Genomic DNA, 27,395 nt, shown 5'->3' with positions numbered 1-27,395 from the left:
AAGCAGACTCAATGCAGGGAATGAGTTGTCATCGAATTCAGATGAAGGGAGAAGCTGGACCACTTCGAAACAAACTGTGTGACATCTATTAACTACTATCTCTCGTATGCGCATTGTTTTCCCCTCTGCGAAGTGTGTTGTAGCCATAGAATGCTTTTGACAGAACTGCAAAAACATGCAACAAAGTTTCGTTTAACAAAGGAAGTACATCATACATCCCTTTTGAAAGAGTTTAAAAACTTACACTAGGTTTATTCATACTTTCTGTTGCCTTTGTAGGTATCACCATGACAACAGTTGGCAAACAGAAAACACAGCCATCACAGCACACAGTGGGGGATGGTCAGGCAGACCAACAATGGACGTCCAACAGATGTGAACCAATCTTCAAACAACCAACATCAGCTGAAACAACCGCCAATGCAACTAGAACGGGTACAACATCCAATGCAACATTGACTGCAACACAGGATTCAACACGATCAACAACTTCAAGCCAGTCATCTCTACCGGACAAAGACCGACACTTCACTGGCAGGAATGACATTGTAACAGAGATCAGCGCCAACATTCTCACAACAAAGTCCAAATCATCATCTACACGAGTGCAGAGTCTTATGGCACCAGCTGGTTTTGGTAAGACGTCCGTAGCCATTGCTGTGGGACATGTATGTCGCAATGCTGGTTGTCGTGTGGAGTTCTTTGACTTACGCGGTGTAGCTGGTGTTGACACTGTCCAGGCAATGATTAAAAACCGACTCGAGACAGACCCTGTTTCAGCCGAGACTACTGGCAAGGCAACGAAATCAACTGATGGCAGGGATGATGATGGTACCCAGCACCACATGTTATGTATCCTAGACAATGCCGAGGATGCCATCCAGGCTGGTGCAGATAAGGATTTCCAACTACAAGATGTTGTGGAACGACTGCTTCGACTACAACACAACGTTCATGTCCTACTGACAAGTCGTGTTTACTTTGACCTACACGCTGCCCAGTTTAAACTACAACAACACCGTCTTGATTGTCTGACAAAGGTTTGTGCTGTTGGTCTTCTCCATGGTCTGTGTGTTGAAGGTAGTGTGAGCATTGAAGATGCACAGAGGTTAGTGGATCATTGTGGAAATGTCCCACTTGCTGTACGCATTACAGCTGGTCTTCTACAAGGTGGTCGATTAACTCCAACCATGTTGCTGGCGGTGTTCAAGAAGATTGGTCTTGATGTGTTCAACGACGATGGTCTGAAACCGAATCATCGAATCCTGAAGCTGTTGACATTAGCATACAACACATTACAACAGGATGACAAGGAATCATTCCATGCTCTGTCTCAACTACGCTCCTCGTTCTCATCTGGCTGTGCTTGTGTGATGGTGGGTTTGCCTGCAACTGATGCCAGTGTGGTTCATCTTGTACGTTTTGATCCGTTGATCAAGATTTGTTTCCTGGATTACAATTCGTGTTTGGATCGCTACTCGTTACAACCATTTATCGCCGAGTTTGGTCGTTACCAATGCCCAGAAGACAAGCAACACATGTACCAACAGCGAATGTGCAAGCATTTCCTGGGCTTTGTGAAAGAAGTTGATGACTGTAGAGGTTGTGGTGCAGACGAAGCAATGTACTGGAGTTACCAATTGCTTCAGGAACGGGTGAATATACAGATGGCGTTGTCTGTTGTTGATGTTTTGTCTGGCGATGACTTGCTTCCTTTCTCTGGATTAGCAGGGGGGTTGGGTATCCTACTTGCCTTGTTTGGGAGAGCAATGTTTGTTGGAGAGTTTGTGGACAGGATACAAAGATTGGACAAAGCACCGCTATCTGTACAAGCTGACAGCATTTGCACCTCGGTCCTGTGTTGTATTTGCCGTCAACGCATTGCAGATTCTGATGTCACTTTTGAGAGTTCGGATTCCAGAACCCAAATGCTCCTGGAGAAATCTGAACAAGAACCGACAGGAGTGGGGTCACCGCTGCAGCTACCTTTGATGCAACTTTCTCTGGAGTCATGCAGGCTATCCATGTCTCTGGCCATCAACTGCAGGGAAGTACAGGTTGAGCCTAGCCATGAAACACTATCCCGTCTGCAGGCGGTGTACCAGCGTGTTACAACAACACTGAGAATTGGTCTTGCAACAGGTGTCACTGAATGTGCCCTGAAACTCATTCAACTGTATTGTTCCACTCTGCTAAACAAGGATATTCCCAATGTACAGGTGGTAGAAGACCTTGCTGAGAGAGTGATGTCATCCAACTTCCTATCACAAGATGGTGCAGTCCCTTCATGTACTGGAATGTACGACTTTCTGGTAGAATGCATTGCTGTGATCCTGGGCAAGGTCATGTCAAGTTCCTGTAGCAGTGAGTGGAATATTTCACCATCATTGCTTACAACACTGGGTATACCACTGTGCAAGTGGAAACATGTACCAACTGCTATCAGCCGCACGGTCAATACCCATGGGGACCACACTACTGTGTCTACTTTTCAGTTACAACGGTACCTGCACTCCATGGATGATGACACAGTAGCCACACTACTGGGCATGTACGTGGGTGATGTGTACTACAACCTGTACATATCCTTCATAGTTAATGGAAGGGCACACACAACTCCAATGGGTCTCACTCTACCAGCACAGCATCCCTACAACATTGTGATGGACTATGTCAGGAGATGGTGTAATGGTTCAAATCCAGCAGATCACACAACAGCACTGATTAACAACTGTAGCCAGAACAAGATACCTGATGTGGAAGTGATGCAGTCTTATACTGACGGCTAGAAAACTGCTCAATTTGGAGGTAAGCTGGTAGTGCAGTGTTGACAGTTCAGGTTACTATAACTGTTTTTCAACCACATTCCACTCTGAATGGAACATTGTATTGCAAACCAATGTACTCAGTAATTATCTACTGTATAGTGTCTGTCTCTCTAAGGTTGATTTCTTGAAGAACACAGAGGGGAATGTGATAATTTTGAACATTGTAAACTATGGAAATGGAATGTGTTGCTTTCCGCTATATCAGTCTGATTTGTTATTATTGTGCATGACGTTCTCTGTTTTGAGTGTACGGGCCTCAGTTACTTTCTTTTCTACACTGTTCTTTGTTGTCTGTTTTGCTGTAGAATACGATCTTTGCACTGGGAGAAATGTCCAAACTATTCCCAGCGTTGAAGTCATTGGTTAATGATCTCAGTGGATGCCTGCCAAGCAATTGTGCAACTGGTCTCTCAGTGTCTGGAATTGTGTACTTACCACCACAAGCTGGAGACCATTCTCTACTATACGTCTCTCTCATTGCTGCCCTGCATCGTCAATCCAAGAGAGGCCAAGTGAGCATTGATCACCACATTGCACTACTGGAATGGTGTCCACGTGTAGCAGCATGTTTTGTCTGCTATGAGCTGGACAACATCAAAGCATGTCCTCGTTGTGGCATGGTTTACCTCTGTGGCAAACATCGTCAAACTGATGAACACCTAAGTGAACACAACCAACACTGTGCTATGTTGGCAGCACTCAGACATCGCATACTACAGTAAGTTAGAGTGTTATCATCAACTCATATGACAGATTGTGAGTGCAGTGTGATGAACTGGTTTGTTAGTGCCTGGTTATCGTGAGAAAATTACTGCTGAGTCTGCGTGTAAACGTTTCTGTGTGGGATGGGGGGGGGGTGAAGGTGTGTGTGTGTGTGGGGGGGGGGGGGAGGAGGGGATAGAGGTGCGGGTATGTGTATGTGTAAGTGTGTGGTGTGTGTGGTGTGTGTGGTGTGTGTTGAGTGTATGTGTGTGGTGTGTGTGCGCGTGTGTTTGTGTTTGGGGGTCTGTACTTGTATGGTAGTTCTTCAGTAATACGAGTGAACCACCGAGTGTCCGTCGCAGGACCAGCAAGTGGGGGGGGGGGGGGGGCGGCTATGTGTGTGTGGGGGGGAAGGGTATGTGTGTGTTTGGGGGGGGGGGGAGATGCTGATGTGTGTGGGTTGGGGGGGGGGGGAGGGGGAGTTGGAGAGGAGGTATGTGAAGCAAACGTTTGATCATCCGTGATATCACCACGCCATATTTTCGCACTACCTCTTTGTATTGCCCACACGTGATACACGGTAAAATCGGCTCAGTGAGACAGACTTAAGACTGTGTGTGTGTTTATGTGTGTATTTGTGTGTATGTGTGTGAGTGTGTGTGTGTGTGTGTTTGTTGAGTGTACGTGTGTGTGTGTGTATGTGTGAGTGTGTGTGTGTGTATGTGTGTGTGTGTGTGTGTGTGTGTGTGTGTGTGTATGTGCGAGTGTGTGTGTGTGTGTATGTGTGAGTGTGTGTGTGTGTGTGTGTGTGTGTGTGTGTATGTGTGAGTGTACGTGTGTGTGTGTATGTGTGAGTGTGTGTGTATGTGTATGTGTATGGGGGGTGTCTGTACTTGTATGGTAGTGATTCAGTATTACGAGTGAACTACCGATGAGTCCATGGTAGGACCAACAGTAGAGGGAGGGGGGGGGGGTACTCGCAAAAGACCTTTGATTTTCTGTAGGATCCCACACGGTATATTTCTCCTGTCCCTCTGTATGACCCCTTCTAGGGCCAATGTGACATTGTAGCAATGGCCCGGGTTGATAGAACAGGCGGGAGTCCGCTTTCAGTGTGTGTATGTGCTTGGGAGCACGTGCGTGTTTTGTGTGGCTGCATGTATGGGCACTTATGTTGGCAAATATCTTTTTGTCGGGCGAATGCACACTTGCTCACCTCACTGTCTATCTCTCTGGCCAGTTTGTGAGCTGGTCGTATTCACTCAACATACCCTGCTGCCACTCAAATTGGTCTTGCACCGTGTCAACCTGTGACTAGTGAAACAGACAAGTTCCAATAAAAATGTCGAAATTGCCAGAGTCGATTCTAAAGGCAAAGTCACTTATCCCGTCACAAACACTCATGCCTCTTCTCGTCTTCGTCTCGCTCAATGAGAAACACATGAACTGCATGATTGTGTATTCGAGGATTAGCGACTCAGAATGTGTGTGGGGGGGGGGAGGGGGGGGGGTGCGTGCGTGCATGCGTGTGTGTGTGTGGACGAGGGGTGGGGGTATGTGGCGGGGGGGGGGGGGGGGGGTACGTGGGGAAAACAAATGGTACAATGTGTCAGGAAAATCCCTAGCAGGGAATGTCGCTTCTGTAGTATGTGTGCAACGTATCCTGCTAGACGGTCACCTGTTTTACAGCTTGATGTTATTCAGAATGTGTATAAACACTGCCTTTAGATACCAGTCATGATGTCATTATGAGTCATGATTATTATAACAATGACCTCATTCTTAATTATATCACCAACGCATGCAATCCATAAGACGAATTATATGTCCAGAGCTTCAAGTAAATGGTTGATTCTGCCTGTGTGTGTGTTGTTTGGTATGTGTGCTGGTGTGGTGGCGTGTGTTTGCGTGTGTGTGTGTGTGTGGTGGTGTGTGTGGTGGTGTATGTGCACTCTCGCCGTTGTACATTCTACAGGGCTAGATGAGCTTCTGAAGATCTCTACTGGATAGTGTTTAGCAATTGAGATTGGTGAAAGTGACCAGCACTGGACAGGGATCATTTCCAGCAGCTACTGCAGTAAGAGATACTCCAACAGCACACTACCTGTCATTGATCACAACACTGTGACATCACTTGTATAGACATGATGTATACAGATTGTCTATGACACACAGTGTTGTGTTACTATGTAGATATAATGATCAACTGAACTACATGTACTGTCTAGTCCAGTCTACTGTGGTATCAGTTTAACTGAATGTGTTCATGTCTACTCTCACCTACTGTTTTTACACTAGTCACTGTACAGAATAGTTACCGGTATGTCAGTTAAACCTGGAAAACTCTACTCTACAAATGTTTATACTGCAATGTATATTGCCATAGCAGTGTCAGCCATACCCTGTACATACAAGTTCATGCTACTATCCTTGAGATACACATCATATTTTACTCCAGTATTGAAATCTAGCAGCACTGCTAGCATTCGTGTGACAATAGTAGAAATGCCCGTTGCAGCCGCTGTGTGCTACAACGTCAAAGCATGAAGCATCACAAATGTAGCCATGGTTCGACCTGAGCAAGCACAGACCGCAGCTCCTTCCACATTGTTTCCCATTGTGGCCAGCTTTCCAGTACCCCACATGACTTATCCTGCCTGAACATGGCAATGTGTCCTAAATCCAATGTGTTTGATTGTACTTCTGATCACGCGTACGCAAGTGTTTGTGTGCATGTGCTTGTGTATGACATATGTACGTATGTGTGTGTGTGTGGTGGTGGGGGGGGGGGGGGGGTGCGGATGGATGTGCATGCACGTGTGTGTGTGTTTGTTATGTGTGTATATACATACTCAGCGGAACAGCATGCCAAACTAGAGTGTGCCCATTCATCCCAAGCTCATGAACGGGATCCTACCTCTGCCAGTATTTGCATTATATTACCATCAGTAATATGCAGCAGTGTTGTAATGATCAAATTCACCATGGTTCAGATCTACAATGTACTGTTGTGAACATTGAAATCAGATGGGATGACGGGACCGGTGCCCTTACATCTGTTTGCATGTACACACACTATAGTTCACGTACACGCTGTAGAAATGGATCAGCAGTGCTCACGACTGCAAGGCCAGTGCCCAGTGGCCGCTTGACTTCTCAACGGATTTCAAAGTCCACGACAGAAGTACATTGAAGTGTAGTTAAATGGAGGTGGCAAAAGTCACGGACCCTGATTCTGTGGAAATACCCCCAGAGATCACTGGCCGTGCTCATGGGCAGTCACAAGAGTATGGTAACGTGTGCTTGGGGGGGTATCTGAGCCCTCTGGATTTGGATGAGCAGATACTAGTGTAGTTTGGATTTGCCACGAGCGCAGTGGCACACAGTGTTCAACGGGGGGGGGGGGGGGGGGGGGTGGTGGTGCCAACAGCAAGTTGCAGTGTCAGCATGCCGGTATCGTACAGGCACGCCTAGATTGCATGTGATTTCAGGCTTCATACTGCAACACTTTGTATGAAGTAAGCGTAGTACTTCAAGTATAAAGTACCTTGAATAGTGACACAATTAAGTACCGGTAGTCGGGTACAGAAAACAGAGTGACTTGGGAGCAAGTAGTAGTGATGTCATAGCAGTACAGCTGGAAAGTAGTAGTGATGTCATAGCAGTACAGCTGAAAAGTAGTAGTGATGTCATAGCAGTACAGCTGGAAAGTAGTACTGATGAGTGATGACATAGCCAATGCCCAGATTGTAACTTAAAAATATTCATAATACCGGTACTGTCTCTCTTCATGCTTCCAGGATGGTGGAAAGGGTGGAAATTGAAATGGGAAACAAATTGTGAACGGCCCTAGGTGAGAAAGAGAACATAACGTCTTGGTGATCGCCGTCGGAAACAATGCACATTGGCTATGAGAGTTGTCACTGATAGGACTGGAAGATTCAACAATGCGATGTCGTAATTTAACCACCTATGATAGAACACAGATTGGGCCTAGCTAGGGCACTAGTGAATTTGCCACAAAAAAACCCATAGCTATGTGAATAAAAATAATAATATCAGCGGCATCCTTGAAGTAGTCAGGGTAGGTAAGTGTAATTTGTCCATGTGACCATCATTGATGGTGGATATGCTAAAATACATATACATGTAGAGTAGTGATGATACTAGCATTGAAACTGGAGAATGGGACGGTCAAGGGTGGACTGTGAGGAGACTAGCATTGAAACTGGAGATTGGGACGGTCAAGGGTGGACTGTGAGGAGACTAGCAACAGCAGTGAGGATGCACACATGCACATACACTGCCGACTCAACCTTTTTACTGGCATTTCTTCGGTTCGTCCGGAATCAGAACGTTGGCTGGGGCGGTGCCAAGTAGCATGGAGTGGTGCTCGTACGACTTTGAATTATGGAAGCGACTGTCCGTGCCATACAGAAAATCAAAGATCACCAGCATGCCAAAGTTCTGGTTGAACCTGCGTAGCAGTAGCCAACATAATATAATATAATAATAATAATATTCGCGGGATCCGCGTCGGCATCGTTTGAATGTTCAGAAACACACAAACTAGCCTTCGCATCCGCAGGCCACCACTATGCCTATTAACCTTAGTGGCGAATGCAGACCTCACAAGTGAGTCAGGGGAGAGGAGGTTAGTCTCTCAACCAATCGGGCGTGTAACGGCCCATAACCCTGTAAACTGCATCCTTGTTATTCTCACTCCGAGCTGTGAGTACCCAGTTGACCGTGGGTGTCGGCGCAGTTCAGCACGCGTAAAAAGTCTTTTTACACGCTCCCTGCTACCAGCGCGGGTCTTGAACTCGGGACCTCATGATTCGCAGGCAGGCCTGCAAACCAATCGGCCATATGCGTTGGTCTAACATAAACAAAAAATAATATCATTTGTTTTTTTTACGAGGTACACAAACTCACCGCCAGGCACATGGAGCTAGCATGCAGTCAGCAGTACATGGGGCTAGCATGGAGTCAGCAGTACATGGGGCTAGCATGGAGTCAGCAGTACAGGGGGCTAGCATGGAGTCAGCAGTACATGGGGCTAGCATGGAGTCAGCAGTACATGGGGCTAGCATGGAGTCAGCAGTACATGGGGCTAGCATGGAGTCAGCAGTACATGGGGCTAGCATGGAGTCAGCAGTGAGACGGTGCTGGTGAGGTCTGCCATGCTCAACTGACCAGAGGTCTCGGCATCATCGAATGGCAGACTCACCAAACTGAGGGCATTGTAGTGCATTGGATCAGAATCAGACAATACCTATAGGAACATTCATGGTAAGAAGAGACAACAACCATGCCACTGGTATGCAAGTGAACTGCTTTAAACAGGGAGTATTTCTTTTCTGTTGCTGGGAGGCAGGGACTGAGGGAGTAATATTCTTCTCTGTGCACGTGGTGTACTAGCTGTGCTAGTACTTGTTAGCAACAATCCGAACTAGCGCACACACTGCACTGCATTGCTCTGTACTGCATTCAAGACTGACGTCGTGCGCTTTGTTTTGCTGCGTAATCACAAATGGCACCAGCCCATTTTGCGGAAAAGAAAAATATATCTTGCTTGCCCTGTTGTGCTCTTCCAGACAACGGATCGTGCCTCAGCAGTGATTCTTTTCCCACCATCACTCCCTATCCAACTTATTCACACCATCATTATAATTATCGTACCCACTAATCGGGTCCACTCTCACAACTGGTGTTATCTAGCTATTTGCTGCGGCTCTGCCTTGCGCTATATTACATCCATTTAGCATTGCAGCTCTACGTTGAGCTAACAGCACTCTACTTGGAGCTAACCGCAGCTCTACTTTGAGCTAACAGCAGCTCTACTTTGAGCTAACCGCAGCTCTACTTTGAGCTAACAGCAGCTCTACTTTGAGCTAACCGCAGCTCTACTTTGAGCTACCAGCAGCTCTATCTTGAGCTAACAGCAGCTCTACTTTGAGCTAACAGCAGCTCTACTTTGAGCTAACAGCAGCTCTACTTTGAGCTAATCGCAGCTCTACTTTGAGCTAACAGCAGCTCTACTTTGAGCTAACAGCAGCTCTACTTTGAGCTAACAGCAGCTCTACTTTGAGCTAACCGCAGCTCTACTTTGAGCTAACAGCAGCTCTACTTTGAGCTAACACCAGCTCTGCTCTGAGCTAACAGCAGCTCTGCTCTGAGCTAACACCAGCTCTACTTTGAGCTTCAAACCAGTTGTTTCGAAACCAGCACTCCTCAATCCAAAGATGCCTCTTTGTTGACTTGTTTGTGTGAGGGATGGGGCTAATGGTTTTTTATACATGCAGCCAGAAGTTTTTTTTGGGGGGGGGGGAGTATTTCCTTTTAGGGGTACAGTGGGGAGGGGGGGGGGGCTCAAGCCACATGTTTGCGTTCACCGCCTCCCATGTATGTGCAGGGTATTGGTACAGCTACCAATCAATGCAGAATGCACACACTACACTACTAACTTTTCATGATGGTAGTCGTGGTACTCGTTGGACGGCATGAACGGCAGGTGGAAGCCGCAGTGTGCGACGGACACGGAGGCCAGCGAGATACAGGCCCACAGCAGCAGCAGCATACAGTGAGAGCCGAGCAGGACGGGACCAGCCATTACCGGCAATATGTTTGAGAGGAAATGCTCGACTGGGTGACAGTACAGACCAGAGATGCTGATTGGCACGGTCTACTCGTGGTGAACCGTGTGAACGTGTTTTTTCATCGCTACCAAGCTCCTCGAGAGGCTTCAGCATCTGGACTATCCTTTCTGCTTTCACTCACTGGCCACGTCATTGGTGATGGTCACAAAGCTCGCTAGCAGTGGTCACTCGCCCCATGTCCGAAATTTCGAGTCCACCGTTTCATACTCTTGGACGATACATGTACCGAACCAACTGTATAGATCCGATAGAACAACAAGACACGTGCACTATTGCAGGCAACGATTTAGATCTGTTGACCATCTAGCCGCGCACTGCATTTCCATTTGGCGTTTGAATGGATGTTCAAATAATATCCAACACGCAGTTCAGTTCAGTTGGCTCAGTCCTCCAGTCTGCGGTCATCAAAATCATGCCTTTCATGGCGATCAACACGCTTTCTCTTACAACTCGGTCTGGCTTTCTTCAATCTTGACCATTATCACTGCCATACTAGGACAAACAGTTTACTCCATTCATCATGTTCATATCACTCCATAAATTAGGCATAATGGAAGCTGATTGCGCTCGTACTCTGCAATCATCAGCCAATAATCCAAGGAACCGAAAAAAATCCTATCAGCTATATCAGATTAACACTTTCTTCGTGCACGCATGCGCCATGGCAACCATGACCGGTGTCGGAGACTGCATGCACTGGCGCAGTGGCGGAGAGGCCCAACGCCGGCCAAATGCGAAGGCTCTTGCCAGTAGATCTACACTATACTACAGCTGCACCGACCGCGTTGACGTTGTCATCTCCTTCTGACTATTTTTTTAATTTTTAATTTTACTATTCTCTTAGTAAACTTTTCTAAGCACTCGCAGACTCCATTGCAGCCACTCACACATTACTAATTCTCTTAGTGCTGGCACTGTTACAGTGATCAGGCGCGTACGCAGGGAGCGAAGAGCCCAGGGGATCGAGCAGATGCTGAACATTTCAAGCGTGATTTTCGAAGGGTTGTTTGCCTTCATGGAATTCGCTCTGTACCTGAGCCACAGCTGATGAACGGCTTGTACTTGAAAGTACGTGTTATTTCTTGAGAAAACACAACTTTTTGATCCGAAGAAGCTATGCAGTAACTCGATGTCGATCGTGATCAGTCCGCAGTGCGAGTGAACTGTGGTCACGCGGACAGGCAGGAGTGTGAACAATGGCAGACAGGGTGCGCTATAACATAGCTTTCTTACTTTCCAATCTAGATGCATCCGTGATCTTGGAACTCTTGCTGGAGAATGATGTGCTGGACGTTGATGAATATGATACTGCCTCTAGCAAGGAAAACGTGAAGTCTGAACTGACAAAGTATGTGGTGAGGCTGATGCTGAAGAAAACAGAGGAACAGGTGGATGCGTTCCTGAGTCTCGTTCAGCACAGCCAGCCTCATGTAGCGGAACATGTCGCCAGTACCATGGCGAAGCGACGCAATGCAACTGCCAGTGCCAGTGGGAAAACTGACCGTCCAACGAAGCCAATGTCGACAAATCATGAGCCAACACTTGGCTCGTCCTCCGGTAAGTCTTCACATTGATTACAGTGGCTTAGGAAGATTGGGGGGGGGGGGGGGCTCGTTGAACATTCGTGTAACTACATGACATGTACAGTTCTGCTCAATGAAATCCAGTCACAGCATCACTCAAGTACGCGCCGGGCGTTGCGCAGCCCTAGACCTGCGAACACTGGGCTGAGAAATTGTGCAAAGGCGCAAACTTGAGTGACACGACTGGATTTCATTGAGCAATACTGTACTTACTTGTTAGCAGTGAGAAGTGCTTGCAGAGATCAATTATTAGTTTATGCATTCACATCCATCATATTGAGAGTTGACCCTGGGAATGCAGTGGGTTCAGTTAGATGGCCATGGTCCTGAGGTTATAACCAGATCTACATGAGCATTGTGTAGATCTACAAGAAATGCAGGTGCCACCGGCGTGAAGCACTATCATGGGTCACTAGATTATTGCTAGGGAGTTCAGTTCCAGCCTGGGTCAGGTGAAAACTGCAGTCACAACTCGTGTGTACATTTTCAATGGGGCCCGCGTGAAAGCTCTTTGGCCTGACATTTTCAATTGGGCCCCGCGTGAGATCTCTTTGGCCTGACTTTGACCCCGCTTCTATCTGATCCCGTGGCCAGTACTCCCTTGTCGATGCTATTTTAGGTAGCTGAGGTCATCGCCTTTCCATTGATGCCACACATGCAGGCGCGTCGGAACGACTTTGGAAGTGGGGCGGCCATGGAAGGGGGGGGTCCGGGGGTCCTCCCCCGGGAAAAAATTTCAAAAATTAAAGCCAATTGCAAGCATTTCCGGGCATTTGGTGCCATTTCAGTGTACGGTAACTACAATGAAAGACTTTTTGATTCTGCAAAAAACCAAGAAGATGCTGCGATCGGGGACAAACATTACCCTCCCCCGGGAAAAAATTCAAAAAATGAAGCCAATTGCAAGCATTCCCAGGCATTTGGTGCCATTTCATTTCAGCGTACATGGACTTTTGATTCTGCAACAAACCACGATATCACACAATGATTTGCCACGTTTGCGCTGAGATCATCGCGCTTTGTTGCAGTGTGCTAAAAAAAAAAAAAAAAAAAAAAAACGCCGAAAAAGTGGGGCGGCCATGGCCGCCCCGGCCGGTGCGGTTCCGACGCCCTTGACATGCCATGCTTGAACAAAAAAGGTGGAGCCGTGGTTTGCACAGAGGCATAGTGAAGTACTGATCTCAACCAGATTCATACTCGGCCCCAGGAGGTACACCCAATTTTAGTGTTCAGCAGCCTCGAATTAGTCTAAAACAAGAGCATTCTAGAACATTTAGCCTCGCACTGTATCGCAGTAGAAGGAAAATTATCACAGAAGCCAGCCCACAGCGATTTCCCGGAGTTGGACCTAAAAATCGAGTGAATTGCGCACTCACTGTAGAAGCTGTGACGGTGAAAGCATGTGAGTTGTGCAAGCAGGCACACCCGACATGCATGACGTGCACCACATGCATGCACACGGCATGCATGTGCACATCCTGTACCGCCATGCCCTTCAGTTTGCACGCGCATTTATGCACCAAATAGTGCAGTGCTGGACGGAAACCACACCGTCCCCATTCATACTTGAATTACTTTCTGTGACTGCTCAGTTGTTCATTTTCCAAACTTCAATCACAGCTTTAACTTTGGTTTAGGTAAAGTAAAAAGTAATTTATCGTGTCCGTTCCTGAAAGGAACTCACGACGGCCGCTAACACCCGGTAACCCCTAGCGGCATTGCCTTTGGATTGCCTTGGAATTTATGTTTCAAACTTTCGCAGGTCGTTTCTGAAACCTTCCCGGTTCACAAAAAATAGCGTTTCATGCGAAACTTTCGAATATGATTTTTCGTTTGAAGTTCCTATTATTGCTTTGCATCGTAGCTGCTGATGAGTTTTGTTTTTCTAAAGTTCTGCAGTTTACTTCGAAATCGCAAACATTGCTTTAGTCGGAGTCAGTTGGTCTAATTGCTACGCCGGCAGCAGCTATAGTGCAGCATTCCAGAGAATACCACTTTTCAGACAAAATGTTCAACTGAGACTCAGTACAGTAGTTCTTTGAGAGAAAAGATTGCAAAGTACTTTGGCGGCAGAGTTAAATTTGAACATTTCCATGGAAATACTAAGCCCAAGGCTACAAGCCATTTTTCAATGACCTCCAAAAGATCTCACTAAGTCAAGATGGTCATCAACACCATTGTGGAAAATCCTCTATCAGTGGAACATGACTTTGTTACTAGTCATAGAGTTCTAGCACAACCGCTAGTAGGAGATAAGCCCGGGGTTCTTGTTTGTAATAGCTGCAACCGGGGCGTTATTTTCTAACTTGAACTTATCCCTCTATCATTGCTCAGTGAACAGAACAGTCTGAGAACACTACCAGTACTATGATTTTTTAATTTACTTTCTCCGTTGATAAGCAAAACTTCTACATTGGGTTTTTTTGAACTCGGATAGCGTTTTAGTGTTCCGTTTATGATCTTTCTATAGGCATTAGACACACATGTCGGTGATCTATCCCCCCCCCCCCCCAGATAGGGTAGCCATGGTGACATCCATTACTCTGATAGGCTTAGAACCTCCGATACGCGTGGAGTCCTTTGGAGAAATTTAAGAAGTATAGCCCTGTCCTGACAGGATGTCACCAGAACACACCCACAAGCGCACAACACCGAAGTGAGAAATGAGAAACAGAGCCTTACAAAAACCATTCCTGTGAGCTCCTTGGCCCAGGGAGATTGCAAAAATGCCTGTCAAGAACAATACTGAAAATTGTACCGGTATCACCGCCAACAATACCAGTTATTGTGCGCACAAGACGGAAAGCCATGAAGATCCCCAATCAAAAGGACGTCACTCTTCATGCCGCAGAATTCACGGCAGGTAGACCGCTGACAAAGATCAAGAAGCTGTTTGCGTAGCTCTTCTCAGACTTCCCAAGTTCTCTAAATCTCAAGGTAAAATTTGTGCACAAACAACTCAAGTTGTACTTCAAAGTAGATCTACCATGAGCAAGTATCAAGTGCCGCTCCAGTGTCAGGACTCAACTGGTCACGCAAGCGGAAAGAGTGAGTGCGTTCGATTATGACCGCGAAACGATGTTGAATCCATTCATGAAACGTCCCTGGCTATTCACATCACCCCATGATAGGGTAAATCGATTCCAAACTGATTCCAGGGCTACATGACATGAAATCCAACGACAAGATTCCATTCATGAATCAATTAATGGCTGTAATCGAACGCACCCAGTGTGGCCGAGGAGCCGGTCAAAAGTTCACCACTGAAATCGCACAAAAGCTGATTGTTGTAAACAATCAGAACTGGGGTCGATTGTCGTTGAACTGACTAGCCAGCAAGCTGGTAAGAGAAGGAGTAAATGTCTCACCTGTGACTGTTTGAGCTAGGTGCAAGGTGCTTCAGATGCGGAGACGGCGACGATACATCAAGCCGGATTTGACAGCCGAGCATAAAATAAAGCGCATGAAATTTGTCCTCTCCCAATTGAATTACCAGACCATGAAATTCTCCGACCTGAAAAACATGACACATGGAGGCGAGAAGTGGTTCTACATGATGCATGACAAGCATGCGACAGAAAATGTGGTGGTTTCATGAGGATGCAGCATACACAACCAGTGATGCTGGTACAGTCAAACCTCGCTTATCCGGTCCTCATTTATCTAGATCCCCCGCCATCCGGAAAAAAATTGTTAGTTACCGATTTACAGCATATGCCATGCATACAACACATACTGTATGTCATACGGTATGTGTGTTCGATTATCCAGTTCCCTATCAGATATTTTTGTGGAAAACGGATGTGTGCGGTTATGCGAGGTCTGATCTCAACGCGGACGACTTGGCGTTCTTCCACAACCTGCTGACCGACGTGTCACTAATGGCGAAGGAAACCGGAAAAGAGCTCAGAAGTTCTGGAGGCTTTGGAAACGTGCTGGCAGGAGAACCCTGCTGCCAAGATGAAAGCATTAAATTTTGGTTGTGCCGCTATGGCACCTTCCATGGCATTCTGGAGAGCGGCGGAGAGAAACACTGCCGACAGCGGCACCGTGCAAATCGTCAAGCTCACAGTTCAAGCAAAGAAGTACGATCATTTTTTTCTCAGCATCTTTAAAGATTACGGAGCAAGAGCTGTCAGTGTGTCAGCGCTGTAGACGGGAGTCAGCGAGGCAGCAGACTCAATGCAGGGAATGAGTTGTCATCGGACTCAGATGAAGAGAGAGAAGCTGGACCGCGAGGCTTCGAAACAAACTGTGTGACATCTATAAACTACTACCTCTCGTATGCTGCTTTGTTTCCCCTCTGCGAAGTGTGTTGTAGCCATAGAATGCTTTTGACGGAACTGTAAAATATATGCAACAACGTTTCGCTTAACGTAGGAAGTAGGTCATATATCCCTTTTGAAAGAGTTTTAAACTTACAATAGGTTTATTCATACTTTCTGTTTCCTTGGTAGGTATCACCATGGCAACAGTTGGCAAACAGAAAACACAGCCATTGCAGCACACAGTGGGGGGTGGTCAGGCAGACCAACAACGGACGTCCAACAAATGTGAACCAATCTTCAAACAACCAACATCAGCTGAAACAACCGCCAATGTAACGAGAACGGGTACGACATGCAATACAACATTGACTACAACACAGGATTCAACAAGATCATCAACTTCAAGCCAGTCATCTCTACCGGACAAAGACCGACACTTCACTGGCAGGGATGACATTGTTACAGAGATCAGTCACAACATTCTCACAACAAAGTCCAAATCATCATCTACACGGGTGCAGAGTCTTGTGGCACCAGCTGGTTTTGGGAAGACGTCCGTAGCCATTGCTGTGGGACATATATGTCGCAATGCTGGTTGTCGTGTGGAGTTCTTTGACTTACGCGGTGTAGCTGGTGTTGACGCTGTCCAGGCAATAATTCAAAGCCGACTCGAAACAAATCCTGTTTCATCTGAAACTACTGGCAAGACAACGAAATCAACTGATGGCATGGATGATGATGGTCGCAAACAACAAATGTTAGTTATTCTGGATAATGCTGAGGATGCTATCCAAGCTGGTGCTGATAAAGATTTCCAGCTACAAGATGTTGTGGAACGACTTCTTCGACTACAACCCCATGTCCATGTCCTACTGACAAGTCGTGTTTACTTTGACCTACACGCTGCCCAGTTTAAACTACAACAACACCGTCTTGATGGTCTGACAATTATTTGTGCTGTTGATCTTCTCCAGGGTCTATGTGTTGAAGGTAGTGTGAGCATTGAAGATGCACAGAGGTTAGTGGATCATTGTGGAAATGTTCCACTTGCTGTACGCATTACAGCTGGTCTTCTACAAGGTGGTCGACTAACTCCCGCAATGTTGCTGGCGTTGTTCAAGAAGATTGGTCTTGATGTGTTTAACGATGATGGTCTGAAACCGAATCATCGAATTCTGCAGCTGTTGAAAGTAGCATACAACACATTACGTCAGACTGACAAGGAATCATTCCATGCTCTATCTCAACTGTGTTCCTCCTTCTCATCTAAATGTGCTTGTGCAATGGTGGATTTTGGTGGTGATGATGCTACTGTGGTTCATCTTCTGCGTTTTGATCCGTTGATCAAGATTTGTTTCCTGGATTACAATTCGTGTTTGGATCGCTACTCGTTACAACCATTCATCGCCGAGTTTGGTCGTTACCAATGCCCAGAAGACAAGCAACACATGTACCAACAGCGAATGTGCAAGCATTTCCTGGGCTTTGTGAAGGAAGTTGATGGCTGTAGAGGTTGTGGTGCAGACAAAGCAGTGTATTGGAGTTACCAATTGCTTCAAGAAAGGGTGAACATACAGGTGGCGTTGTCTGTTGTTGATGTTTTGTCTGGCGATGACTTGCTTCCTTTCTCTGGATTAGCAGGGGGGTCGGGTATCCTACTTGCCTTGTTTGGGAGAGCAATGTTTGTTGGAGAGTTTGTGGACAGGATACAAAGATTGGACAAAGCACCGCTATCTGTACAAGCTGACAGCATTTGCACCTGGGTCCTGTGTTGTATTTGCCGTCAAAGCATTGCAGATTCTGATGTCACTTTCGAGAGTTCGGATTCCAGAACCCAAATGCTCCTGGAGAAATCTGAACAAGAACCGACAGGAGTGGGGTCACCGCTGCAGCTACCTTTGATGCAACTTTCTCTGGAGTCATGCAGGCTATCCATGTCTCTGAACATCGACTGCAGGGAAGGACGGGTTGAGCCCAGCCAGGAAACACTATCCCGTCTTCAGGTGGTGTACCAGCGTGTTACAACAACACTGGGAATGGGTCTTGCAACAGGTCTCACTGAATGTGCCCTGAAACTCATTCAACTGTATTGTTCCACTCTGCTAAACAAGGATATGCCCAATGTACAGGTGGTAGAAGACCTTGCTGAGAGAGTGATGTCATCACGCTTCCTATCACAGGATGGTGCAGTCCCTTCATGTATTGGAATGTACGGTTTTCTGCTACAATGCATTGCTGTGATCCTGGGCAAGGTCATGTCAAGTTCCTGTAGCAGTGAGTGGATTATTTCACCATCATTGATTACAACACTGGGTATACCACTGTGCAAGTGGAAACATGTACCAACTGCTATCAGCCGCACGGTCAATACCCATGACGACCACACTACTGTGTCTACTCTTCGGTTACAACGGTACCTGCACTCCATGGATAATGACACAGTCACCACACTACTGTACATGTACTTGGGTGTTATGTACAACACCCATTACATATCCTTGGTAGTAAATGGAAGGGCATACACAACTCCAACGGGTCTCACTCTACCAGCACAGCATCCCTACAACATTGTGATGGACTATGTCAGGAGATGGTGTCATGGCTCAAATCCAGCAGATCACACAACAGCACTGATTAACAACTGTAGCCAGAACAAGGTACCTGATGTGGAAGTGATGCAGTCTTGTATACTGACGGCTAGAAAACTGCTCAATTTGGAGGTAAGCTGGTAGTGCAGTGTTCACAATTCAGGTTACCATAACTGTTTTTCAGCCACACTCCACTCTGAATGGAACATTGTATTGCAAACCAGTGTACTCAGTATATGATCTACTGTATAGTGTCTGTCTCTCTAAGGTTGATTTCTTGAAGAACACAGAGGGGAATGTGATAATTTTGAACATTGTCAATTAGTGAAATGGAATGTGTTGCTTTCCGCTATATCAGTCTGATTTGTTTTTATTGTGCATGACGTTCTCTGTTTTGAGTGTACGGGCCTCAGTTACTTTCTTTTCTACACTGTTCTTTGTTGTGTGTATTGCTGTAGAATACGATCTTTGCACTGGGAGAAATGTCCAAACTATTCCCAGCGTTGAAGTCATTGGTTAATGATCTCAGTGGATGCCTGCCAAGCAATTGTGCAACTGGTCTCTCAGTGTCTGGAATTGTGTACTTACCACCACAAGCTGGAGACCATTCTCTACTATATGTCTCTCTCATTGCTGCCCTGCATCGTCAATCCAAGAGAGGCCAAGTGAGCATTGATCACCACATTGCACTACTGGAATGGTGTCCACGTGTAGCAGCATGTTTTGTCTGCTATGACCTGGACAACATCACAGCATGTCCTCGTTGTGGCATGGCCTACCTGTGTGGCAAACATCGTCAAACTGATGAACACCTAAGTGAACACAACCAACACTGTGCTATCCTGGCAGCACTCAAACATCCCATACTACAGTAAGTTAGAGTGTTATCATCAACTCATATGACAGATTGTGAGTGCTGTGTGATGAACTGGTTTGTTAGTGCCTGGTTATCGTGAGAAAATTACTGCTGAGTCTGCGTGTAAACGTTTCTGTGTGGGATGGGGGGGGGGGGGGGTGAAGGTGTGTGTGTGTGGGGGGGGGGGGGGGGGGGTGCCGGTGTGTGGTGTGGGGGGAAGGAGGGGATAGAGGTGCGGGTATGTGTATGTGTATGTGTGTGGTGTGTGTGGTGTGTGTGGTGTGTGTGGTGTGTGTGGTGTGTGTTGAGTATATGTGTGTGGTGTGTGTATGTGTGTGTTTGTGTTTGGGGGTCTGTACTTGTATGGTAGTTCTTCAGTAATACGAGTGAACCACCGAGTGTCCGTCGCAGGACCAGCAAGTGTGTGTGGGGGGGGGGGGAGGGTATGTGTGTGTTTGGGGGGGGGGGGGGGATGCTGATGTGTGTGTGGGTTGGGGGGGGGGGGGGGGAGGGGGAGTTGGAGAGGAGGGATGTAAAGCAAACGTTTTATCATCCGTGATATCACCACACCATATTTTCGCACTACCTCTTTGTATTACCCACACGTGATACACGGTAAAATCGGCTCAGTGAGACAGACTTAAGACTATGTGTGCGTTTATGTGTGTATTTGTGTGTATGTGTGTGAGTGTGTGTGTGTGTGTGTTTGTTGAGTGTACGTGTGTGTGTATGTGTGAGTGTGTGTGTGTGTGTGTGTGTGTGTGTGTGTGTGTGTGTTTGTTGAGTGTACGTGTGTGTGTATGTGTGAGTGTGTGTGTGTGTGTGTGTGTGTGTGTGTGTGTATGTGTGTATGTATGTATGTGTATGTGTATGTGTATGGGGGGTGTCTGTACTTGTATGGTAGTGATTCAGTATTACGAGTGAACTACCGATGAGTCCATGGTAGGACCAACAGTAGAGGGAGGGGGGGGGGGGGTACTCGCAAAAGACCTTTGATTTTCTGTAGGATCCCACACGGTATATTTCTACTGTCCCTCTGTATGACCCCTTCTAGGGCCAATGTGACATTGTAGCAATGGCCCGGGTTGATAGAACAGGCGGGAGTCCGCTTTCAGTGTGTGTATGTGCTTGGGAGCACGTGCACCCGTGTGTGCGTGTTTTGTGTGGCTGCATGTATGGGCACTTATGTTGGCAAATATCTTTTTGTCGAGCGAATGCACACTTGCTCACCTCACTGTCTATCTCTCTGGCCAGTTTGTGAGCTGGTCGTATTCACTCAACATACCCTGCTGCCACTCAAATTGGTCTTGCACCGTGTCAACCTGTGACTAGTGAAACAGACAAGTTCCAATAAAAATGTCGAAATTGGCAGAGTCGATTCTAAAGGCAAAGTTACTTATCCCGTCACAAACACTCATGCCTCTTCTCGTCTTCGTCTCGCTCAATGAGAAACACATGAACTGCATGATTGTGTATTCGAGGATTAGCGACCCAGAGTGTGTGTGGGGGGGGGGGAGGGGGGGGGGGGGTGCGTGCGTGCATGCGTGTGTGTGGACGAGGGGTGGGTAGGTGGGGGGGAGGGGGTATGTGGTGGTGGGGGGGGGGGGGGGGGTACGTGGGGGGGGGGGGGTACGTGGGGAAAACAAATGGTACAATGTGCCAGGAAATTCCCTAGCAGGGAATGTCGCTACTGTAGTATGTGTGCAACGTATCCTGCTAGACGGTCACCTGTTTTACAGCTTGATGTTATTCAGAATGTGTATAAACACTGCCTTTAGATACCAGTCATGATGTCATTATGAGTCATGATTATTTTAACAATGACCTCATTCTTAATTATATCACCAACGCATGAAATCCATAAGACAAATTATATGTCCAGAGTTTCAAGTAAATGGTTGATTCTGCCTGTGTGTGTGTTGTTTGGTATGTGTGCTGGTGTGGTGGCGTGTGTTTGCGTGTGTGTGTGTGGTGGTGTGTGTGGTGGTGTATGTGCACTCTCGCCGTTGTACATTCTACAGGGCTAGGTGAGCTTCTGAAGATCTCTACTGGATAGTATTTAGCAGTTGAGATTGGTGAAAGTGACCAGCACTGGACAGGGATCATTTCAAGCAGCTACTGCAGTAAGAGATACTCTAACAGTACACTACCTGTCATTGATCACAACACTGTGACATCACTTGTATAGACATGATGTATACAGATTGTCTATGACACACACAGTGTTGTGTTACTATGTAGATATAATGATCAACTGAACTACATGTACTGTCTAGTCCAGTCTACTGTGGTATCAGTTTTACTGAATGTGTTCATGTCTACTCTCACCTACTGTTTTTACACTAGTCACTGTACAGAATAGTTACCGGTATGTCAGTTAAACCTGGAAAACTCTACTCTACAAATGTTTATACTGCAATGTATATTGCCATAGCAGTGTCAGCCATACCCTGTACATACAAGTTCATGCTACTATCTTTGAGATACACATCATATTTTACTCCAGTATTGAAATCTAGCAGCACTGCTAACATTCATGTGACAAGCAAGAAATACCCGTTGTGTGCTATCATGCCAAGTCATAAAATCATCATGAATGTAGCCATGGCTCGACCCGAGCACACAGACTTCAGCCCTTCCACGTTTCCAATTGTGGCCGGCTTTTCAGTAGACCACAGGACCTATCCTGCCTGAACATGGCAATGTGTCCCAGGTTCAATGTGTTTGTGTGTACGTGCGTGCGCACGTGCACACGTGTTTGTGTGCGTGTGTTTGTGTATGTATGTGTGTGTGGGGGGGGGGCATGGATGTGCACGCACGTGTGTGTGTGTGTGTTTGTTATGTGTGTATATACATACTCAAGGGTACAGCATGCCAAACTAGAGTGTGCCCATTCATTACAAGCTCATGACCGGGATCCTACCTCTGCCAGTATTTTGCATTATGTTACTGTTATAGACTGCATTTACATGCCGTCGCTGCATGCTTCTCTCTCGCTGCTTCTTCGTACGACATTATCTCCATTCGCGCATGTCTACAGTATTCTCTCATCATGGCTGCTGGCCCTTACCTGGTTGCTCTGGGCATGCTCGGGCCATTCTCTTGTTTACCTTCGTAATGATAACTACCAACCATAATTACTCCTCGTGTTGCTTGTGACTGTCGTGTGCCACAAGCATGCAGTCACTAAGTGTAAGTTGCAACAGTTACCATCAGTAATATGCACTGCAGTCTGCAATGTTGTAATGATCAAATTTACCATGGTTTTAAGATCTACAATGTACTGTTGTGAACATTGAAATCAGATGGGATGCCGGGACCGGCACCCTTACTTCTGTTTGCACGTACACACACTATAGTTTATGTGCACACTGTAAAAATGGACCAGCAGTGCTCACGACTGCAAGGCCAGTGCCCAGTGGCGGCTTGACTCTTCAACGGATTTCAAAGTCCACGACAGCACATTGAATTGTAGATAAATGGAGGTGGCAAAAGTCACGGACCCTGATTCTGTGGAAATACCCCTAGAGATCACTGGCCGTGCTCATTGGCAGTCACAAGAGTATGGTAACGTGTGCTTGGGGGGTATCTGAGCCCTCTGGATTTGGATGAGCAGATACTAGTGTAGTTTGAATTTGCCACGAGCGCAGTGGCATACAGTGTTCAATGGGGGGGGGGGGGGGGTGGTGCCAACAGCAAGTTGCAGTGTCAGCATGCCGGTATCGTACAGGCACGCCTAGACTGCATGTGATTTCAGGCTTCATATTTCAACACTTTGTATGAAGTAAACGTAGTACTTCAAGTATAAAGTACCTTGAATAGTGACACAATTAAGTACCGGTAGTCGGGTACAGAAAACAGAGTGACTTGGGAGCAAGTAGTAGTGATGTCATAGCAGTATAGCTGGAAAGTAGTACTGATGAGTGATGACATAGCCAATGCCCTGCTTGTAACTTTATAATATTCATAATACCGGTACTGTCTCTCTCCATGCTTCCAGGATGGTGGAAAGGGCGGAAATTGAATTGGAAAACAAATTGTGAACGGCCCTAGCTGAGAAAGAGAACATAACTTCTTGGTGATGGCCGTCGGAAACAATGCACATTGGCTACGAGAGTTGTCACTGATAGGACTGGAAGATTGAACAATGCGATGTCGTTATTTAACCACCTATGATAGAACACAGATTGGGCCAAGCTAGGGCACTAGTGAATTTGCCACAAAAAAAACCATAGCTATGTGAATAAAAATAATAATATCAGCAGCATACTTGAAGTAGTGAGGGTAGGTAAGTGTAATTTGTCATGTGACCAGCATTGATGGTGGATATGCTAAAATACATATACATGTAGAGTAGTGATGATACTAGCATTGAAACTGGAGAATGGGACGGTCAAGGGTGGACTGTGAGGAGACTAGCAACAGCAGTGAGGATGCACACACGCACATGCACTGCAGACTTCACCTTTTTACTGGCATTTCTTCGGTTCGTCCGGAATCAGAACGTTGGCTGGGGTGGTGCCGAGTAGCATGGAGTGGCGCTCGTACGACTTTGATTTACGGAAGCGACTGTCCGTGCCATACAGAAAATCAAAGATTCCTGCATAGCAGCAGCCAACATAAACAAAAAATAATGTCAGTTTTTATTATTACACAGTAGGTATCGGTTATAGCGTGGGTGTTTGAAAAACGACTTTCTATTTTTATTTCCGATATTTATTACTCACGATATTGAAAATCAAGTGTGACATATCATGTGCATGTGCGCAGAGTCAGGAAGATCATCCTACATGCAATGTAGTGCTACTGTGCATGCGGCCGGTCATAGTTCGATAGCCTTACCATTGTGGCTATGCAACATGAGTTACATGACCACAACAGTTGAATTTGCAGCACTACGTAGTCTACGACCCAACGCGAGTCAGATCAGAACTGCATTGGACAGATGTTATTACTACAGGCGATATACTTTGTACTAATCTGCTATGTTTTGCTACACAAAGTCCATTTTTAGGACCGATATATTCGGCTGTCCGATAAAATTGCTTGTAAGAATAAATGTGCACTTGAAACCCATGTTATGATTATGAAAACATGAGAGTTCATTCTTGTAGGCAGTATATTCTTTTACACGACCACGCTATAACCCATACGCACTGTACGAGTTACACAAACTCACCGGCAGGCACATGGGGCTAGCATGGAGTCAGCAGTACATGGGGCTAGCATGGAGTCAGCAGTACATGGGGCTAGCATGGAGTCAGCAGTACATGGGGCTAGCATGGAGTCAGCAGTACATGGGGCTAGCATGGAGTCAGCAGTACATGGGCCTAGCATGGAGTCAGCAGTACATGGGACTAGCATGGAGTCAGCAGTACATGGGGCTAGCATGGAGTCAGCAGTACATGGGGCTAGCATGGAGTCAGCAGTACATGGGGCTAGCATGGAGTCAGCAGTACATGGGGCTAGCATGGAGTCAGCAGTACATGGGGCTAGCATGGAGTCAGCAGTACATGGGGCTAGCATGGAGTCAGCAGTACATGGGGCTAGCATGGAGTCAGCAGTACATGGGGCTAGCATGGAGTCAGCAGTACATGGGGCTAGTATGGAGTCAGCAGTACATGGGGCTAGCATGGAGTCAGCAGTACATGGGGCTAGCATGGAGTCAGCAGTACATGGGGCTAGCATGGAGTCAGCAGTACATGGGGCTAGCATGGAGTCAGCAGTACATGGGGCTAGCATGGAGTCAGCAGTACATGGGGCTAGCATGGAGTCAGCAGTACATGGGACTAGCATGGAGTCAGCAGTACATGGGGCTAGCATGGAGTCAGCAGTACATGGGGCTAGCATGGAGTCAGCAGTACATGGGCCTAGCATGGAGTCAGCAGTACATGGGGCTAGCATGGAGTCAGCAGTACATGGGGCTAGCATGGAATCAGCAGTACATGGGGCTAGCATGGAGTCAGCAGTGAGACGGTGCTGGTAGGGCCTGCCATGCTCAACTGATCAGAGGTCTCGGCGTCATCGAATGGCAGACTCACCAAACTGAGGGCATTGTAGTGCATTGGATCAGAATCAGACAATACATATAGGAACATTCATGGTCAGAAGAGACAACAACCATGACACTGGTATGCAAGTGAACTGCTGGAAACAGGGAGTATTTCTTTTTCTGTTGTTGGGGGCAGGGACTGGGGGAGTAATACAGTCGTCACCAAAGAAATCCAGCCAATGCCATTAATACCTGTACAGAGGCATGGTGCCTGTCACAATCGCATTCATGCATTTACAGTCATTAGAGGGTCTACCAGCATGGCACTGAACTAAAACAGTCCTCGGCTCTGCACTCTGCCTGCTCCAGTCGAGTCGAGCACAACACAGACTGTGCACTGCAGAGTGCAGTCCCGGCGGCAGAGCATGTGCCGTGCACAAGGCAGTACTACTACTACTACTACTACTACCAGAGAGTCTACTACTACTAGTGTATTCCTACTACTGCAGGCGCATAGCACCGCCGTTGGCAGTGGTCCGGCCAGGGGGGGGGGGGGGGGGTCGGGGGATTTGTTTGAAATTAGGGTGCAAAATCCTGCATTCTGGGCACTTTTGGCATTGTTTTAATATGGTGGTCGTGGTCGGGCCAAGAAGTGGTCCGGCCAAAGCCGGACTGGCCGGAGCGGCTGCTACGCCCCTGCACTGTACTACAGCTGTGCCAGTGCGCCAATGGAAAGCGCCACATTAAAATAATAGCAGGAAGGTACAAGAGAAGAGCTGGAGAGAAAAGGGAAACCAAGGAGGAGTCCAGGTGGAAAAGGAAATGTAAAGATAAGAACATTGAAAGGATCAGTCACGCAAGACGTCGGTTAATTCCCATCGTGGATAGGATAATTATTCAATTGACATCCCTACACAAGAAGTAGGTCGTTATCATTATCAATGAATTTTTTTACAAAGCATGCCTACTACTAGCGCATGGCACTTGCAGTGGCAGTGCATGCGGCCACGTACAGGTACCGGTAGCTAGCATAGCATTTGGACGGATTTTTTTGGAGATGACTGTACTCTTCTCTGTGCAAATTTCGATAAAGTTAGCACGTGGCTTTATACATGCAGTCCGAACTTTCTTTTGGGGGGAGGGAGTATGTCCTTTTTGGGGTACAGTTGGGGGAGGGGGGGGGGGCTCAAGTCAGATTTTTGCGTTCACCGCCTCCCATGTATGTGCAAGGTATTAGTACAGCTACCAATCAATGCAGAATGCACACACTACACTACTAACTTTGCGTGATGGTAGTCGTGGTACTCGTTGGACGGCATGAACGGCAGGTGGAAGCCGCAGTGTGCGACGGACACGGAGGCCAGCGAGATGCAGGCCCACAGCAGCAGCAGCAGCAGCATACAGTGAGAGCCGAGCAGGACGAGACCAGCCATTACCGGCAATATGTTTGAGAGGTAATGCTCGACCGGGTGACAGTACAGGCTAGAGATGCTGATCGGCGCGGTCCACTCGTGGTGGACCTTGTGAACGTGTTTTTCATCGCTGCCAAGCTCCTCAACTTGCTCAAGAGCCTTCAGCTCCTGGACTATCCTTTCTGCTTTCACTCACTGTAATAATCGCTGGCAGCCCTGGCCACGTCATTGGCCACAAAGCTCGCTAGCAGTGGTCACTTGTCCCCTGTCCGAAATTTCCAGTCCACTGTCGCATACTCTTGGACGATACAGGTGCCGAAGGGAGCTGCACGGATACCGTAGAGCAACCAGACACGTGCGCGTTACGTTAGGCAACGATTTAGATCTGTTGACTATCTAGCCACGCACTGAATTTCCATTTGACGTTTGAATGGATGTTCAAATAACCAACACGCGGTTCAGTTCAGTTTGCTCAGTCGTCCAGTCTACGGTCATCAAAATCATGCC

The 27,395-nt window shown here is 47.0% G+C and overlaps 2 protein-coding genes and 1 long non-coding RNA gene across 3 annotated transcripts; 2 read left to right on the top strand and 1 right to left on the bottom strand.

Moving 5' to 3' along the window:
* Nucleotides 1-284: 284 nt before the first annotated feature.
* LOC135806846 (uncharacterized) lies at nt 285-3,541 on the top strand. Its single transcript, XM_065321032.1, has 2 exons — nt 285-2,808; nt 3,134-3,541. The coding sequence occupies exon 1, from the start codon at nt 288-290 to the stop codon at nt 2,787-2,789; it is 2,502 nt and encodes an 833-aa protein (XP_065177104.1). The 5' UTR covers nt 285-287; the 3' UTR covers nt 2,790-2,808; nt 3,134-3,541.
* A 7,475-nt stretch (nt 3,542-11,016) lies between these two features.
* LOC135813463 (uncharacterized) lies at nt 11,017-21,739 on the top strand. Its single transcript, XM_065326558.1, has 4 exons — nt 11,017-11,746; nt 16,230-18,760; nt 19,087-19,499; nt 21,506-21,739. The coding sequence occupies exons 1-4, from the start codon at nt 11,386-11,388 to the stop codon at nt 21,513-21,515; spliced, it is 3,315 nt and encodes a 1,104-aa protein (XP_065182630.1). The 5' UTR covers nt 11,017-11,385; the 3' UTR covers nt 21,516-21,739.
* A 1,493-nt stretch (nt 21,740-23,232) lies between these two features.
* LOC135813457 (uncharacterized) lies at nt 23,233-26,025 on the bottom strand. The gene is made up of 2 exons (XR_010553019.1): nt 24,664-26,025; nt 23,233-24,084 (listed from the first exon to the last, which is right to left on the bottom strand). It is a non-coding gene; the product is annotated as an uncharacterized LOC135813457 (long non-coding RNA).
* Nucleotides 26,026-27,395: the final 1,370 nt, after the last annotated feature.

This window comes from Sycon ciliatum, chromosome 1 (assembly GCF_964019385.1).
Source record: "Sycon ciliatum chromosome 1, ocSycCili1.1, whole genome shotgun sequence".
Taxonomy (NCBI): Eukaryota; Metazoa; Porifera; class Calcarea; order Leucosolenida; family Sycettidae; genus Sycon; species Sycon ciliatum.
The sequence above is the reverse complement of the archived record's forward strand: the minus strand, read 5'-3'. Positions and strand labels throughout refer to the sequence as shown.